This window comes from Schistocerca cancellata, chromosome 11 (genome assembly GCF_023864275.1).
Source record: "Schistocerca cancellata isolate TAMUIC-IGC-003103 chromosome 11, iqSchCanc2.1, whole genome shotgun sequence".
Lineage (NCBI taxonomy): Eukaryota > Metazoa > Arthropoda > Insecta > Orthoptera > Acrididae > Schistocerca > Schistocerca cancellata.
In genome coordinates, this window is record NC_064636.1 from 77,302,736 (window position 1) to 77,321,722 (window position 18,987).

General features: G+C 41.2%; 1 protein-coding gene across 3 annotated transcripts in view; it reads right to left on the minus strand.

Moving 5' to 3' along the window:
- Positions 1–18,987, minus strand: part of LOC126108555 (uncharacterized) — a 210,108-nt gene that overhangs the window by 132,386 nt on the left and 58,735 nt on the right. For all 3 annotated transcript variants that reach the window (XM_049913843.1, XM_049913841.1, XM_049913842.1), the window contains exons 6-7: positions 14,145–14,240; positions 11,476–11,568 (exon numbers count right to left, since the gene is read on the minus strand). In XM_049913843.1, the coding sequence (XP_049769800.1) occupies positions 11,476–11,568; positions 14,145–14,240 (189 nt within the window). The remainder of the gene's footprint in view (positions 1–11,475; positions 11,569–14,144; positions 14,241–18,987) is intronic.

Below are 18,987 nucleotides of genomic sequence, written 5' to 3' on the forward strand. Positions count from 1 at the left end.
GCGGCAATGAAGGGACCGTCACCATGACTTCACCGGTTGAGGCTGCAACAACATTTTCTTTGTAGAAGACATGCTGTAGCACCAGTCCACGGTTTGCTGATTTGTTTCCGATCTGAAGTAATGACAATGAGCCTCTTAACGTGCAAGCAACTGAGTATTTGACTGTTTTCTGGAAATTGTCTTAAATGGTTTATTGCGTCACTTCATGTTCACACCATGCTTTTTTCCCTCTTGAATTTCAGTATTCTTTTATAAAAATGGAAATGAAATTCAAATAATGTGAAAGCAACTAAAACACTCCATTTGAGTCATGTGATGCCTGTGATGTCACTGGCTAGCTCACTGCCCCTACCGTCATAAAGCTAACTCACAGTGATGTTGTGTTCTGTAATTTACGTTTTGAAAAATTAGATTACAAACGGTATGTAGTACCACAATGTACAAATACGTCCATAAAATCTCTTCAAAAAGTGTCCTTGACTGCTCCAAAAAGTGTCCTTGACTGCTCCAAAAAGTGCTTTTGAATGTTCCAAAGAATAAGAAGGTGAAAAAAAAATAAAATAAAATAAATGATGTTGCACTATACTGGCAAAATGCCAGCACGTCGATGCCCATGTTTCCTTACTTAATTAAAAACTGCCTTGCACTCTGAATCTGACATTAATTTACCTGCGAGATACACTTTCCCACTGTTACAATGAAGGATAGCGTCACTCAATGACACTAAATTCTTAGCAAAAATTATTGTTACATCCATTTCCTTGCACATCATTTGGCAGCTCTGTTGGTAAAGCGATGGACTATTGAATAGTAGATGATATCCATAGGCTGCTGGTTTGAATCCAGTCAGCAAAAATATTTTAACTTACTGGTAAAACCAATGGACACTTCTTTTATATGAAAACCAAACCACAAATACAAAATTTCACCACACCGATTAGAAACAGTATTATTGCATTTTTTTGGGCGGGGAGGGGGGGGGGGGGGGAGTTTGCATGCACTTACATTTGCAATAGCTGTCCACACACATAATGTTTGAAAAGATATTTGCTAGTTAATGTGGCCACAAATTTTTACTTTTATTAGAAACAATTTTTTTTTATCTTTGTACTGTCCAGGTAGGATCCTTATGGTTTAAGTTTTTGAAACTTTATCATCTTACATACGATGCAGTTAACTCTGCTTCAGACACCAACATTACTTTACACTCATAAACAGCACAGTGCTTATATTTTAATTACCTGCATGTTGTAATGCTTTATATCTTGCTGCATACAAAACTTCATCAACTTACAGCTCATTGTACTGTGCGAGTAAGTTCACTACTAGCAATACTCTTCAAGAAAGTTAACTGTTTGTGAGCAAAGTAAATGCATTTATCCTCAGTTGTCCATTTTCACACTAAGATTAAATACGAAGCTATCTACAGGGTGTACCAAAAAGAATCATCCGATAAAAAAAAAAAACTATTATTTATTTGCAATATGTGTGTGAACAATGTACTGTAGGAAAGAGCAAACTCTTGGGTTTTACATGGTTCCCACTATGTAGTAGCAGTGTGCGCCTACTTCAGTTCAAGTAAATATGGCATCAGGACAACAGAAAGTGTTTTATGTTTTGCGCAGTGTGGGTCAGTACTAACTGTTCAGCATGATTTTCGTACTAGCTATGGTGTGGATCCTCAAACAGCACAGAGCATTACACAATGGCATGAACAATTCTGAGGAACAGGTTATTTGTGTAAAGGCAAATTGCCAGGCCATCCTTGAGTGTCTGACACAGACATCAAATGCATCCGCCATAGTTTCACAAGGAGTCCGCAGCAATCCGTTTGCCGTGCAGCTCGACAACTCAACATGGCACCGATGTCCATCTGGCGTGTGTCGTGTCAACGTTTACACATGAAACCACACAAAATTCAGCTAGTGCAAGCCCTTTGTGAAGGTGAGAAACAACAGCGTGTGGAGTTTTGTAATTTCGTTCTTGGCAAGATGGAGTACAACAGTTCTCTTCCACACTTAAGTCATTAGTGACAAGCCAATATTCCATTTAAATGGAATAGTGAACCACCATAAGGTGAGAATGTGGGGCACTGAACAACCACATGAAGTTTTACAACATGAGACGGACACTCCAAAATTTAATGTGTTTTATGCAGTTTCATGGGAAAAGGTGTATCGTCAATTTTTCTTTGCAGAGAACATTGTTACAGGAAGCACATATCTTGATATGCTTGAGAACTTTCTTTTCCCACAGTTGGAGACTGATTCAAATGACTTCATTTAACTACAGGATGGGGTACCACCACATTGGCAACAGTGGGAATTTTTAAATCAAATGATTACTGAACAATGGATCAGTCACATTGGACCAAATGATTCAGACTTATGTTACTGGCTTCCCAGATCACCAGACCTGACTGAATGTGATTATTTCTTGTGGGTATTTGTAAACGACTATGTGCCTCCATTACAAACAACAATGCACAAACTGAGACATCACATAACAGCAGCTGTGGAAGCTATAACTCAAGACATCCTCGCTGCAGTGTAGGAACAATCTGAATACCGCATTGACATATGCCTAGCATATCAAGGGGAGCATATTTAACACCTATTGAAAGGTATGGGTGGGGGATGTGGAGTGGTGGTGGGGTAACCTTTTTGAGTTTCCCCATTCATCAAAAAACAAAATTCATTGTAGATATTTATTAGTTTCAGAAATATAGATGTGCCATATCAGATCATTCTTTCTGATACACTCTGTATAATATATGCCATCATCGAAACAACTTCTACGAGTTCTTGCTAATGTCATTTAGTGTAAAACTTTTAAAAATATATGAATCTTCCACGACTCGAACCTGTGTTGTTATCCAGTCACATGCACTACATGTTACGCCACTTAGTGCATGTTACATGTGGCACATCTGTCGAGTGTCTTCTAAAGTGGAAATCAGCGCTAAGATTTGCCAAGAATAATTTTGGAACTTCTTGGCAGATTAAAACTGTGTGCGGGACCGAGATTCGAACTCGGGAGCTTTGCCTTTCGCGGGCCAGTGCTCTACCAACTGAGCTACCCAAGCACGACTCATTATCCGCCCTTACACTTTTAATTCCACCAGTAGGGTAGCTCAGTCGGTAGAGCACTTGCCCTGCGAGAGGCGAAGGTCCCGAGTTTGAATCTCGGTCCGACACACAGTTTTAATCTGCCACGAAGTTTCATATCAGCTCACACTCCGCTGCAGGGTGAAAATTTCATTCTGGAAGAATAATTTTATTGTGCTTTGGGTCACAGTTCTTCATTGATAGTTGAAAATCTAGATATAAGATACGAACCCATTTGCACAAAAGTTCCACAATTCCTCAGTTTTCAGCAAGTTTAATGATGTTGCGGGGAGCAGGTAAAAGGAAGTCCATCCTTACACATATCACCGCTGTAAATGAGTGGAGCACAAATACATCAACTTTCATAAGGTTCCCACTATCAGCATTCATCAAATTCCTTTCTTTTGTTGCTTAAAAGTTGTAAATGTGTTTTCCATCACTAAGTAGCTAAACTATTTGCAGAAAAAGCATGTAAAAACCTAATAACTTCTGCTGACGCTTCTGTAACACACATACAGCTTTGTCTTACTCCTAGTCTGTGATGTCACCAGAGCTTCTATCAATAACAGAGCCAAATCTTGATATTTAATGATTTTAAGCTTTAATTAGATAAAAGTAATAGATATTTTGTGAGAATATCGGCTGTAAATGTAAGTTGAATAACTAAGAATAAAAACTTTCTGAACTATATTTTTAAGATAGGAAAACAGCCTATTCCATACAGATGGTGCTTTGTTCCTCTGCATGGTTTCTGTTAGAAAGCTTGGAACCCAGTTATGACATCTCCCTTACTTAATAAAAGCATATGATTTATTTACCGGTGCGTTAATATAATTACTTATATATTTGCACCTGGAGTGGACGATTGTAAGGGCGATGCATAACAAAGTATTTTTGTTTTACTTATAATTTGCCCGAGTCGGATAGCTGGTGATTCCTTCTAATTAAAACTCCAGGTCATACAATTCGTGGAGGTTTATTTGTTGATGATAACATTTTTCCAAAGTCATTGCAGAATACATCAAACTTCACATATAGACTCTTTGACAATCCAACAGCTGACAGACTGACTTACTGACCGAAAAGAAAGTGAACCCCTAGGCAAACTGACGCTGCATTGCTGCGTTTGCTTATATATATTCCAAACAATGAGTGTTCATTACTTCAATTATTACACCATTGTGAAATTAATAGTTACAATTAAAAGTTAACAATATAAAAAAGGTTGACAATCAGATCACTTAAAGCATAAACTATTAGTTCATTACAGATGAGTTTTAGGTTAAAAATTTTACAATTTAAGATTGAAAATTAGATATGACTTTTTTACAATAATGCGTTTCATTAATTTAATAAATACAAATCAAGTATCGATAGGAAAATATTGCTAACATTTACGTAATATATACACAAGTTGTTTAACCTCTTTAATGGCTCATAACTTTGAAGTATGCCTCCAAACTAAGTAATGGAGTTAATTGCATGTGCTAACAATGATCAATTAATTATTTTAGTGTTGGTATTAATTCTGGTTTACAGATTTGAAATTACATATCACTTGAAATTACGTGAATTTAAATTTGGGTCTTGCTTTTTGATTGATTTACAATAACATTTTCCAAACTGAACTTTCGAGATCTAACTGCAGTTAATTAATGAAAGTAATAACGATGCTAACATTTATAACTACTTCTAATCAAATGAATTTCATACTGATTATTATAGCTCTGAGGAAATGTTGATGGTTCATAGTGATTATTATGTTACATATATACATATTGTTTAATTATTCATAAATTTTGTTTAAATATCATTCATTATATAGTATAATTACATAACAGGAAAAGGTGTCATAGTGGCATGATTTTTATTCTTTGTGTGACAAAGTACCGATACCCAGCTACAAATTCCGGGTATTTAATATTATAGTAATGCTGGGGGCGGGGGGTATGTTACACAGTGGACACACACCACTCACTACCCCAACTGACGGACAGGCATGTGAGCACTAACAACAGAAATATCCAGTTACGCAACAAGGTGTGTCTTTGTGATCCACTGATCACCTAAAATAGAGTGCCCGCACCTTCCAACGTAGCTGGAGTCACAGCTGTGTGGGCAGGCACCATGTGGGAGACAGGGACAGGTTTCTGCAACCTTGATGCGATGATGAAAGATGCTAGTTGTGGTACGAGGTACCCTCCACCACGCACCGTATGGTGGATTGCGGAGTATGTACATAGATGTAGCTGCTAGATTTGTTACTGGTAGGTTTGATCATCATGCGAGTGTTACGGAAATGCTTCACGAACTCTGGTGGGAGTCTCTGGAGGCAAGGAGGCGTTCTTTTCGTGAATCGCTACTGAGGAAATTTAGAGAACCAGCATTTGAGGCTGACTCCAGTACAATTTTACTGCCGCCAACTTATATTTCACAGAAAGACCACAAAGATAAGATAAGAGAGATTAGGGCTCGTACAGAGGCATATAGGAGTGGAACAGGGAGAGAAGATGCTAGTTGTGGTAGGAGATACCCTCCGCCATGCACCGTATGGTGGATTGCGGAGTATGTATGTAGATGTAGATGTAGCTGCTTCACCCAACAACTCATTGTGCTTTTGCCCACATCTAGGTGTCCGTAGACATTCTGCAAGAGCCTATGAATATCTGCGATGCTCCAATTTTCTGCCAACAGAAACTCCATGACAGCTCTCTGCCTGGAACGCACGTCCATTACAGATGCAACTTTGAAGGTTATGTATAATGCTGCCATCTACCTAAACTTCATGAAACTATATGGGCTGAAGTGGGAATATCCTTGGTGTCCCACAACAAATTCTGCATTTTTTTAATAGGCTGAAGAAAAAATCTATTGCATTACTCATTGAATGCCCCTCATACTAAGTTTACGGAATTATTAAAAAAAAAAAAAAAAAAAAAAAAAACAGTCTAGATCACATGTAAGATGTATATTTCACTTGGTGACTAATTCTGGTATCTTACAAGACCATCATCAGACCATTTCTACTCTGTAAACCAGAGTATTATACACTCCTGGAAATGGAAAAAAGAACACATTGACACCGGTGTGTCAGACCCACCATACTTGCTCCGGACACTGCGAGAGGGCTGTACAAGCAATGATCACACGCACGGCACAGCGGACACACCAGGAACCGCGGTGTTGGCCGTCGAATGGCGCTAGCTGCGCAGCATTTGTGCACCGCCGCCATCAGTGTCAGCCAGTTTGCCGTGGCATACGGAGCTCCATCGCAGTCTTTAACACTGGTAGCATGCCGCGACAGCGTGGACGTGAACCGTATGTGCAGTTGACGGACTTTGAGCGAGGGCGTATAGTGGGCATGCGGGAGGCCGGGTGGACGTACCGCCGAATTGCTCAACACGTGGGGCGTGAGGTCTCCACAGTACATCGATGTTGTCGCCAGTGGTCGGTGGAAGGTGCACGTGCCCGTCGACCTGGGACCGGACCGCAACGACGCACGGATGCACGCCAAGACCGTAGGATCCTACGCAGTGCCGTAGGGGACCGCACCGCCACTTCCCAGCAAATTAGGGACACTGTTGCTCCTGGGGTATCGGCGAGGACCATTCGCAACCGTCTCTATGAAGCTGGGCTACGGTCCCGCACACCGTTAGGCCGTCTTCCGCTCACGCCCCAACATCGTGCAGCCCGCCTCCAGTGGTGTCGCGACAGGCGTGAATGGAGGGACGAATGGAGACGTGTCGTCTTCAGCGATGAGAGTCGCTTCTGCCTTGGTGCCAATGATGGTCGTATGCGTGTTTGGCGCCATGCAGGTGAGCGCCACAATCAGGACTGCATACGACCGAGGCACACAGGGCCAACACCCGGCATCATGGTGTGGGGAGCGATCTCCTACACTGGCCGTACACCACTGGTGATCGTCGAGGGGACACTGAATAGTGCACGGTACATCCAAACCGTCATCGAACCCATCGTTCTATCATTCCTAGACCGGCAAGGGAACTTGCTGTTCCAACAGGACAATGCACGTCCGCATGTATCCCGTGCCACCCAACGTGCTCTAGAAGGTGTAAGTCAACTACCCTGGCCAGCAAGATCTCCGGATCTGTCCCCCATTGAGCATGTTTGAGACTGGATGAAGCGTCGTCTCACGCGGTCTGCACGTCCAGCACGAACGCTGGTCCAACTGAGGCACCAGGTGGAAATGGCATGGCAAGCCGTTCCACAGGACTACATCCAGCATCTCTACGATCGTCTCCATGGGAGAATAGCAGCCTGCATTGCTGCGAAAGGTGGATATACACTGTACTAGTGCCGACATTGTGCATGCTCTGTTGCCTGTGTCTATGTGCCTGTGGTTCTGTCAGTGTGATCATGTGATGTATCTGACCCCAGGAATGTGTCAATAAAGTTTCCCCTTGCTGGGACAATGAATTCACGGTGTTCTTATTTCAATTTCCAGGAGTGTATTTTGTAAATGGTTGAGGAGTAAACAGAATCATAACAAAATAAATGGCTGGTATATTCACTGGAGACAGTAGGAGATGGTGCCGAGGTAGCTCTGAAGAGGTGTGTGGAACACTGCTGAATGAAGCCGAGTTGCTCGTGGTTTTATAGCGAAAACTTCACCCACTGTCTCAGGAGTAGCATCAGCAACAGCAATAGCCAATAGCAGAAAGCTGTTACTATAATCTGCGAAGGCTGTTTGAAAAGATACATCACTACAGGTTAAAATTATAGAGAAAACAGTTAGGGGTATTACGAATATGGTACATAAATAATGTGCATCATATAGTGTTCTTAAATAGCAGAGACTGCCTAGCTCAATGACGCTGTCTCATTTCAAAGCATACTGCCTTCTACATGTCCTTGTAACAACACAGGTGTGGTAAAGATGGTTGATAGGATGCTAACTTCTTACCAAGGAGGCGAATAAGAGTCCATATTCTCCACAGTCACTTGAAGATATTGCAAAACCCAGTTGGGAGTGCTGCTTTCAGTTATAGATGGTGTGGAGTCATCTGTGGCTGTTTTACGTACATAGAAAAGAGCAGTTGCCTGTTGTTCAATTACAGAAAAATAACTGTAAAATTGTCATTACATGAGTACGCTGTTTTTTTACAAACATAATGATTACGATATTATATCTTAAAAATGGTTTAAAAAATGTAGCATACATTTTGTGCAGATGACAATCAGCATATGTAAAGATTGCAATGGAAGAATTAAAATAAATATAAATGTACAAGGAGCAATCAAGTTGATGACAGCAGTGTCACAGTATTAATTCACAAGCTGTTTGTCATCATGAAGTATTATATTTTCATTATGTAAAATGTATTTGGGATAATATACCATTAAAATCAACAACAGAAAATTATTGAAAAAATTGATAATATTTACCAGAACTGCCACGAACTGCCACATTGTAATGTCATTTTTAAAATGTGTGGACACTTTCAATAACAAGTCGCACGAGCGTGAGTACTGAGGTCATGATGATCAGCCTTTATCAAACATATCAAAATATTTATTGCAATCCAAAAATAGGGTATAATACCCTATGTAACTAAATGCCCCATTCTGCTCTCACACTGTCTAATGTCTACTGGGGTCACTGATATGGGAGTACCTGGCAGTAGGTGACAGCACAATGCACCTAATATGAAAAACTTATGTTTTTGGGGGTGTCTGGATACTTTTGATCAAATAGTGTATTTATTCCTCCGCCATTTACAAAATATAAAGCTCTTGTTTCCAGACTAAAAATGACCTAAGACCGAAACCAGTCACCAAGTGAAATATACAAATTATATCCGATGTAACTGTGTTACTGAAATCATTCTAATACAATTTTATCAATTGTTGTTTTTTCCCATGGATAATATTGCAAAAAATTCTTAAAGTTGAAAGAGTTTGCCATTTACATTGAAATTCTACCGTAGCTATCAAATCAGATGGAGGATCAGGTGAACAGAACACTTAGCATCTTGAAAATGTTTTAGAAAAAGCACACAAAAAACTGAGTGTAGGATAGTTGAATAAGTAAGGTGATGTTGGGAGAAATGGATTAGAAATGAAATGCCGAGAGCAGTTGGCAAGTTTTGGTATTTGGACAGAAAAAATAACTGATGATAGTAAAAGTGAAGTGGGTATAACACAGACTGGCAATTAGAGGATAAGATTGCCTGAAAAAGAGGAATACATCAACATAAAATATATATATTTAATTCCTGGAAAATCTTTTATGAAAGTACCTGTTTGGAGAACAGCTTTGTACACAAGTTAAACAAGGACAATAATCACTATAGACAAGAATAAAGTAGTAGTTTTGGAAATGTCAGATTACAGAAGAATACTAGAGATATGTGAGTAAATTTAGCTAGTAACGAACTAGTACTGAAACTATTTGCAGAAAACAAAACTTTACTTCACAACTTGACCAAATAATGAACAATAGGTTGCTATGAGAAATTCTAAGGTATCAAGGAGTCATTAATTTGGTAATAGGGGGAAGTGTGAGATGTACAAATTGTAGAAAACTAAACAGCTGGAAGGTTCAAATGGATGTAGGGTGAAGCAGACCAGGATGGGATGGACAGACATGGAGAGTTGCAAAAAACCAGCAATCAGACCAATGACTGCAACAACAGATCAGTTCTACATCTACATCCACATACATACTCCACAAGCCTCTGTATGGTGCATAATGGAGAGTAGGGTAACATGTAGCACTAGTAGTCACTTTCCTTAATGTTCCATTTGCAAATACATCAACCGAAAAATGATTGCCTATTAGTTTCCACATGTGCTCTAATTTTTCTCATCTTATCTTTGCGTTCCTTATGCCTAATATACAATGGTGGCTGTAGAATCTATCTGTAGTTGGTCTCAAATGCCAGTTTTCTAAAATTATGTAACAGTGCCTTGCAAAAAGAGCATCGTCTTCATTCCAGGGATTCCCATTTGTGTTTATGAAGCATTTCTGTAATACACATGCTGATCAAACATATTAGTAAAAAATCTAACCAATTGCCTCTGAAATGCTTCAGTTTCCTCCTTTAAGCAGATGTGTGGGAATCCCAAACACTCTACCAGTAATCATTCATTAGACACTGCATGCTACAATGGAAAATAATTTTTGTTGCTTTAATGTCTTGGGGGATAACTGGCAAGACTGCAAATGCAAAATCATATAATGAACAGAATTTCCCTGATGGAAATTATCAGGAGACACACAGCATGGATACAGATAAAATAATCCATGTGAACACAACTAACATTTTATTCTCATTGCGATTGTCACACAATCTGTACTAACTGACAAAGTCGTCGTTTGAAACAGAAGTAGTATCTGGCGTTCCCAAGGAAGTGCTATGCCCTCTGCTCTTCCTAATCTATATAAATGATTTAGGAGACAATCTGAGTAATCCCCTTAGATTGTTTGCAGAGGATGCTCTCATTTACTAGCTAGTAAAATCATTGGAAAGTTAAAACCAATTGCAAAATGATTTAGACAAGATATCTGTACGGTATGAAAAGAGCAATTGACTCTAAATATGGAGAAGTTTGAGGTCATCCACATGAGTACTAAAATGAATCCATTAAATTTCAGTCACACAAATGTAATAGCTGTCAACTCAACTATAAATTTAAAAATTACAATTACGAAGAAGTAAAACTGGAAGGATCACACAGATTGTGTTGTACAGAAGGTCCCTTTTACTGGCAGAACACTTGGAAGATGCAACAGATCTACTAAAGAGATTGCCTACACCACTCTTGTCTGTCCTCCGCTACAGTAGTCCTGGGTGGTATGGGATCCTCAGCAGATAGTGTTGACGGACGACACCAAAAACATTCAAAGAAGGGCAGTTTGTTTTGTATTAGCATGAAATAAGGGAGAGAGTATCATCGATATGATACATGAATTGAGGTGGCCATCATGAAAACAAAGACATTTTTCTTTGTGATGAGATCTTTTCACAACATTTCAATCACCAACTTCCTTCTCTGAATGCGAAAATATTTTGTGGACACCCAACAACATAGGGAGGGATCATCATCCTAATCAAACAATACAGATCAGATCTCTCACAGAAAGATTTAAGTGTTTATTTTTCCCCACATGCTGTGCAAGAGTGAAAAGGTAGAGAAATAGTCTGAAGGTGGTTTGATGAACCATCTGCCAAGCACATAAGTGTGAACTGCAGAGTATTCATGAAGTGATACATTCTCTTACAACCTTTGTGTTACTAATATTTCTTCTGCCTCACAGAGCAACAGCAAGTGGTCAGAATACCATAAGTGGTATACAGTCTTAGGTTTCCTACTGCAAATATAATGCTACAGAATGAGTACTTACATAATCCTCAACTCCATTATCGTCAATTGTTATTTCTGCTTCTTGTTTAACGTTGTTCGTGGACTCCAAAATTGAAAATGTATCCTGCAAATTCTGAAAAAAATTAAAGCATCAGACTAAGCAAGAGTTGCAGCAGAGCACTTTTTATACACTGAGGTGCCAAGTCTTGGGACACATCCTAATATGTTGGACCACCTTTTGTCCATTATTGTGCAGCGATTTGACATGGTATGTACCAAACGACTCATTGGAAGTCCCCAGCAGAAATAATGAGCTATGCTGACTCTGTCCGCTGCTCGTGGTCTCGTGGTAGCGTTCTCGCTTCCCGAGCACAGGATCCCGGGTTCGATTCCCGGCGAGGTCAGGGATTTTTCCTGCCTCGAGATGACTGGGTGTTGTTGTGTCGTCTTCATCATCATCATCATCATCATCATCATCATCATCCATCTCCATTACGGTTGGAGGAAGGCAATGGCAAAACCACCTCCACTAGGACCTTGCCTAGTACGGCAGTGCGGGTCTCCCGCATCGTTCCCCTACGCTCCGTCACGGAATATTCTTCTTCTTCTTCTTCTTCTTCTTCTTCTTCTTCATCATCATCATCATCATCATCAATCATCATCATCATCATCATCATCATCATCATCATCCTGGCTCTATGGCCGTCCATAATTACAAATGTGTTGCAGGTGCAGCATTTTGTGCGTGAACTGACCTCTTGATTATGTCCCGTAAATGTTTGGTGGGATTCGTGTCAGGTGATCAGGATGGCCAAATCATTTGCTCGAACTGTCCAGAATGTTTTTCATCACGAACAATTGTGGCTCGATGATACGGTGCTCTGTCATCTATAAAAATTCCATCGTTGTTAGAGAACATGAAGTCAATGAATGGCTGCAATTGAGGTCCAAGTAGCCAAACATAACATTTCCAGTAAATGACCCATGACGTTCCAGAGGACGCAGTCCATTTCATTATAGACACAGCCCACATCATCACGAAGCCACCACCAGCTTGCATAGTACCTTGTTGACAACTTGGGTCTGTGGCTTCACAGGGTCTGAGCCACACTCAAATCCTACCATCAGCTCTTACAAACTGAAATTGGGACTTGTGTGACCACTCCACAGTTTTCCAGCCATCTACATCTACATTTATACTCCGCAAGCCACCCAACAGTATGTGGTGGAGGGCACTTTACGTACCACTGTCATTACCTCCCTTTCCTGTTCCAGTCGCGTACGGTTCGCAGGAAGAACGACTGCCGGAAAGTCTCCGTGTGCGCTCGAATCTCTCTAATTTTACATTCGTGACCTCCTCAGGAGGTATAAGTAGGGGGAAGCAATATATTCAATACCTCATCCAGAAAAGCACCCCCACGAAACTTGGACAGTGAGCTACACTGCGATGCAGAGCGCCTCTCTTGCACAGTCTGCCACTCTAGTTTGCTAAACATCTCCGTAATGCTATCACGCTTACCGAATAACCCTGTGACGAAACACGCTGCTCTTCTTTGGATCTTATCTATCTCCTCTGTCAAACCGACCTGGTACGGATCCCACACTGATGAGCAATACTCAAGTATAGGTCGAACGTATGTTTTGTAAGCCACCTCCTTTGTTGATGGACCACATTTTCTAAGGACTCTCCCAATGAATCTCAACCTGTCACCTGCCTTACCCATAATTAATTTTATACGATCATTACACTTCAAATCATTCCGTACACATACTCCCAGATATTTTACAGAAGTAACTGCTACCAGTGTTTGTTCCGCTATCATATAATCATACAATAAAGGATCCTTCTTTCTATGTATTCGCAATACATTACATTTGTCTATGTTAAGGGTCAGTTGCCACTCCCTGCACCAAGTGCTTATCCGCTGCACATCTTCCTGCATTTTGCTGCAATTTTCTAATGCTGCAACTTCTCTGTATACTACAGCATCATACGCAAAAAGCCACATGGAACTTCTAGGGTCCAACTGATATGGCCATGAGTATGGGAGAGGCACTGCAGGCAACATCACGCTGTTAGCATAGACATTCACATTGTTCGTCTGTTGTCACAGCACATTAAAGCCAAATTTTACCACACCGTCCTAATAGGTGTGTTCATCGTACATCCCACATTGATTGCTGTGGTTATTTCACACTGTGTTGCTTGTCTGTTAGCACTGACAATTCTATGCAAACCCTGCTGCCGTCGATTATTAAGCACATGCCGTTGGCCACTGTGTTGTCCGTAGTGACAGGTAATGCTTGATATTTGGTCTTCTTGGCACACTTTTGACACTGTGCATCTAAGAAGATTGAATTCCCTAGTGATTCCTAAAATGGAATGTCCCATGCATCTAGCTCCAACTACCATTCTGCCTTGAAAGTCTGTTACTTCCTGTCATGAGGCCATAATCACGTCTAAAACTTTTTCACACGAATCATCTGTGTAAAAATGACAGCTACACCAATGCACGGTACTTTTATACATTGTGTGTGTGATACTACTGCTGTCCGTGTATGTGCATATCACTATCCCATTACTTTTCTCACCTCAGTGTATATTCTTGAGTGGGAAGGGAAGGCTAGTATACAGGTGTATGACAAGATGAAAGGAAACAAGTCTTAGTTTTTCTGCTGTGCGTATCATGCTACAGAACGAATACTTACACAATTCTCAGCTCCATCCCCATCAAATGTTACTTTTGCTTCTTGTTTAGTGTTGTTTGTAATTTCCAAATTTGATAATGATGTATCCTCCAAATCCTGAAAAAAAATTTACAGCATCAGACTAATCAACACTTGGAGCAGAGCACTATGTTCTCTTGAGCAGGAGGGGGAGTGGGGACTAGTGTACAAGAGTACGAGAATGTGGAAGGAAATAAGGATAGCTTTAATGTCACATGAATGCAAAGGATGTTTAAAATTGAGCACAATCCTAAATTGAACAGGGTGGGAGAAGAATGTAACTGTAAGCTTTTGAAAGGAATCATTCCAGTATACACCTCAAGCGATACAGAAAGAGAATCGAACACAGGAGGGTGGGCGGGGACTCTAACCCCTCCTGTAGAATGAAAACCACAGCCAGTCCACAGTCCGTCAATGACTCAGTTGCACCTGGGAGGGAGTGCAGCTGATGAGGACAAGCCAGTGAGGATGAGTGCCTCATTCAATCATCCTGTTCTGTAAAGCTAGCATGATATGAAGAAAAGTCTCAAGTGATATGCAAAAAGTCACATTATATATTAACAATCAGAAGCAGCTACTGCACGCAGCTTCTGTAAAGTGTACTACCAGCAGCTTCTGGAAAACTTACTACCAACAAGTTATGCCTAGTGTTAATTTCCTTACCTTAATGAATAATGGGGATTACTTTATAGAGGGTGTAACGATAACTGTTCACAAGGTACAACAGTTATGTACAGGAAGTCAAGATGAACAATTTGATTTAGGATAACTGTGGTCTATCAAATGGGGGAACAGCCTCATTGACCAACAAAACTACCTAAGCTACGACACATGCATGTCGCAGAAGATTTTCAATATTCCCTCTCTCCCATGACACAGGCTATTAGTACGGGGTGTTCAAAAAGTCTCTCCGCAGAGCCATATGATTGTTAGCCGCACGTGCCGTATGATTGTTCACCTGCCTGGGTTACTTCCCTTCAAGTGGACTCTCCCAGCATTCCACTGTTCGTTGATCTCAGGCAGTGCCGGTAGTATCGTTCGCGTGTGTTGTTATGTGTTGACGTGAACGTTTAACTTTAGTTCCTATGTTCATTTGTTTTGTTTTTGTCACTGTTAAAATGCTAACCATTGAAGAACCTGTGTTTTTAGTCAAACAAGTGTTCAAAGCTGGCGGTAAATACACAGTTTCAGTTAGTCAAATATTTAATTCAGTTTTCCCAGAGACAACACTCCCACATCACGATACTGTGTGAGATTTGACTAACAAATTTCGAAGTATGGGTTCTGTGACAGATGCACCGAGAAGTGGTCATCCTTGCATTTTGTCTGAGGATAAACTACTCGATATTTCCGATAAAACGTACACAGGTCCGAACAAGTCAGTAAGATAACTCGCCCAGGAAATCGATGTTAGTGTCGGAATGGTCCACACAGCTGTAAGGAAAAAATTAGAACTTCTCCCATACAAAGTGACAGTCGTGCAAGAACTGAAAAATACTGATCATGGCAAGAGACTGCATTATTGTCAACGGTTCAAAAATTTTGTTCAACAAAATGGAAGGGATATTCCTAATGAAACATTTTTCACTGATGAGACATGGTTTCATTTATCCGGGTACACGAGCTTGCAAAAATCCCATATGTGGAGTACTGCAAATCCATTGTGTATCCATGAGGAACCAATTCATTCTGTGAAAATAGGAATTTGGATTGCAATTTCTAGACATTGGATTGTGGGTCCCATATTTTTGAATGAAACAATAAACACACAACGATACTGCAGTGATATTCTGTACCCATTCATAGGAGAACTTGTGTTAAACCAAACACCACCTGACCTTTTCTTCTGGGGTGCAGCAAAAGCAACTGTGTATAAAAACCATCCAAAATCCATCGATGAATTGAAAACGGCAATATCCACTTTCATGGCTTCTGTTACAGAAGAAAAGTTACAGCTTGTGTTTGGAAACACGATTAGACGAACTGAATTGTGTATTCAACAACAGGGGGACACTTTCAACATTTAATGTCAAAATTTGTAAGTAAAAATGAATATTCAATACATTAATAACTTTTATTTCACTGAGTTTCATTTCGGTATATTCACTGCGGCATATGGCACGTGCGGCTAACAATTGTACAGTACTGTGGAGAGACTTTTTGAACACCCCGTATTAGAGAAAGAAATGAATAGGATTTCTCTGCAGGAAAATTAATGTAGTTTAATTTTGTACTGAGATATGTGTTTACTGCAGGTCATGGTTTTTATATCACCCAGGACATCCCATTGTGGCCAGTTACTGTGCCCCCACTGAGAGAATCTCTGCTCTCGTAGACCAACACCTTCAACCTATTACCCGGAACCTAGCCTCCTATATAAAAGATACCAACCATTCCCTCCACTGACTCTCCACAGTTCCTGTCCCTTTACCACACGGTGCCCTGCTTGTCACTATTGATGCCACCTCCCTGTACACTAACATCCCTAATGACCATGGCCTTACTGCTATCAAACACTACCTTTCCAGACGCCCTATGGATTCCAAACCAACAACCTCCTTCCTTGTCTCCACGACTAACTATATCCTTGCCCATAGTTACTTCTCTTTTGAAAGGATTACCTCCAAAAAGTCTGCAGAATGGCTATGGGCACCTGCATGGCACCATCCTATGCTAACCTAGTCATGGGCCATCTAGAGGAATCCTTCCTAAACATCCAGAATCCTAAACCCCTCACCTGGTTCAGATTCATTGATGACATCTTTGCTATCTGGATTGAAGGTGAGGACACCTTATTCACATTCCTATAGAAACTCAACAACTTCTCCCCCATTTGCTTCATCTGGTCCTACTCAACCCAACAAGCCACCTTCCTAGATGTCGACCTCCACCTCAGAGATGGATACATCAGTACCTCCATATATATCAAACCTACTAACCACTAGCAATACCTCCACTTCAACAGCTGCCACCCATTCCACATCAAGAAGTCCCTTCCGTACAGCCTAGCCACCCGTGGCCGTCGCATCTGCAGTGACGAGCAGTCCTTCTCTAAATATACCGAGGGTCTCACTGAAGCCTTCACTGAGCGTAATTATCCTCACATCCTTGTACAAAAACAAATCTCCCGTGCCTTATCTTTCCAGTCTCCCACCACCTCCCAAAGTCTCACAGTCTGGCCACAGAGGAGCATTCCCCTCTTAACTCATTACCATCTGGGACTGGAGCAACTGAATTACATTCTCCGCCAGGGTTTCGATTACCTCTCGTCGTGACCTGAAATGAGAAATGTCCTACCCACTATCCTTCCCATCCCTCCTACTGTGGTATTCTGCCGTCCATCGAACCTACACAATATACTCGTCCATCCTTACACAACCCCTGCTCCTAATCCCTTACCTCGTGGCTCATACCTCTGTAATAGACCTAGATGCAAGACCTGTCCCATACATCTTCCTACCACCACCTACTTCAGACCGGTCACTAACATCACCTATTCCATCAAAGGCAGGGCTACCTGTGAAACCAGTCATGTGATTTACAAGCTAAGCTGCAACCACTGTGCTGCATTCTATGTAGGCATGACAACCGACAAGCTGTCTGTCCGCATGTACGGCCACTGACAAACTGTGGCCAAAAAACAAGTGGACCACCCTGTTGCTGAACACGCTGCCAAACATGGCACCCCTCATCTCAATGACTGCTTCACAGCCATACGGATCCTTCCCACCAACACCAGCTTTTCTGAATTACGCAGGTGGGAACTATCCCTGCAATACATCCTACATTCCCATAACCCTGATGGCCTCAACCTTCTTTAGTCACTGTCTTCTCCTATCCAGCCCCCTCCCTGTTCCCATTCCAGCACTACACAGCTGTCATTTCACCGCCACACCCAGTCTTTTAATTTCAGTTAATTTCTCTCCTTTCCGCTACTTACCCCACTCCGCTCCGCACCTTCTCTCCTGCCCTCCATCTAAACTCCAACACTTAACTGTCCGCCACTCCCACCACACTATCCCTCCCCCTCCCCACCCCAGCCTCCTCCTTACCCCCACCCAGTCGCCGCTCCCATCATGCACTGGTGCTGCTGCTCGCACTGTAGTTTCAGCTCTCTGAGACTTCAGACACTTTGAGCAACTGTGCATGATGGGAAATGTGGTGTTACAGAAAAATGCTGAAGATTAGATGGGTAGATCACATAACTAATGAGGAGGTATTGAATAGAATTGGAGAGAAGAGAAATTTGTGGCACAACTTGACTAGGAGAAGGGATCGGTCGGTAGGGCATATTCTGAGGCTTCAACGAATCACCAATTTATTATTAGAGGGCAGCACGGAGGGTAAAAATCGTAGAAGGAGACCAAGGGATGAATACACTAAGCAGATTCAGAAGGATGTAGGCTGCAGTAGGTACTGGGATATGAAGAAACTTGCACAGGATAGAGTAGCATGGAGAGCTGCATCAAACCAGTCTCAGGACTGAAGACCACAACAACAACAACAACAACAACAACAACAACAACAACAACATACAGAAAATGAAGTTACTTCCAATTTTCTCTGGTATAACAGTTCTTTTGAGCATTTATCAGATAATTTTGCATTTTAACATTTTGAAGTAGAATTCGCATCTACAGCAAATGCAAAATTTTCAGGTCTCTAATAATAAGTACATTGCAACAAAGAACAACTAATAAGTGTGAGGGTGGGGGGAAGGGGGAGATATGAAGATACCATTTCACTGTTGTTTTACATCTGCGAGCCTGTACCTATTCCTTCATTATTGCTTCAGCTAACAGTGATAAGTTGTGTTATCATACGT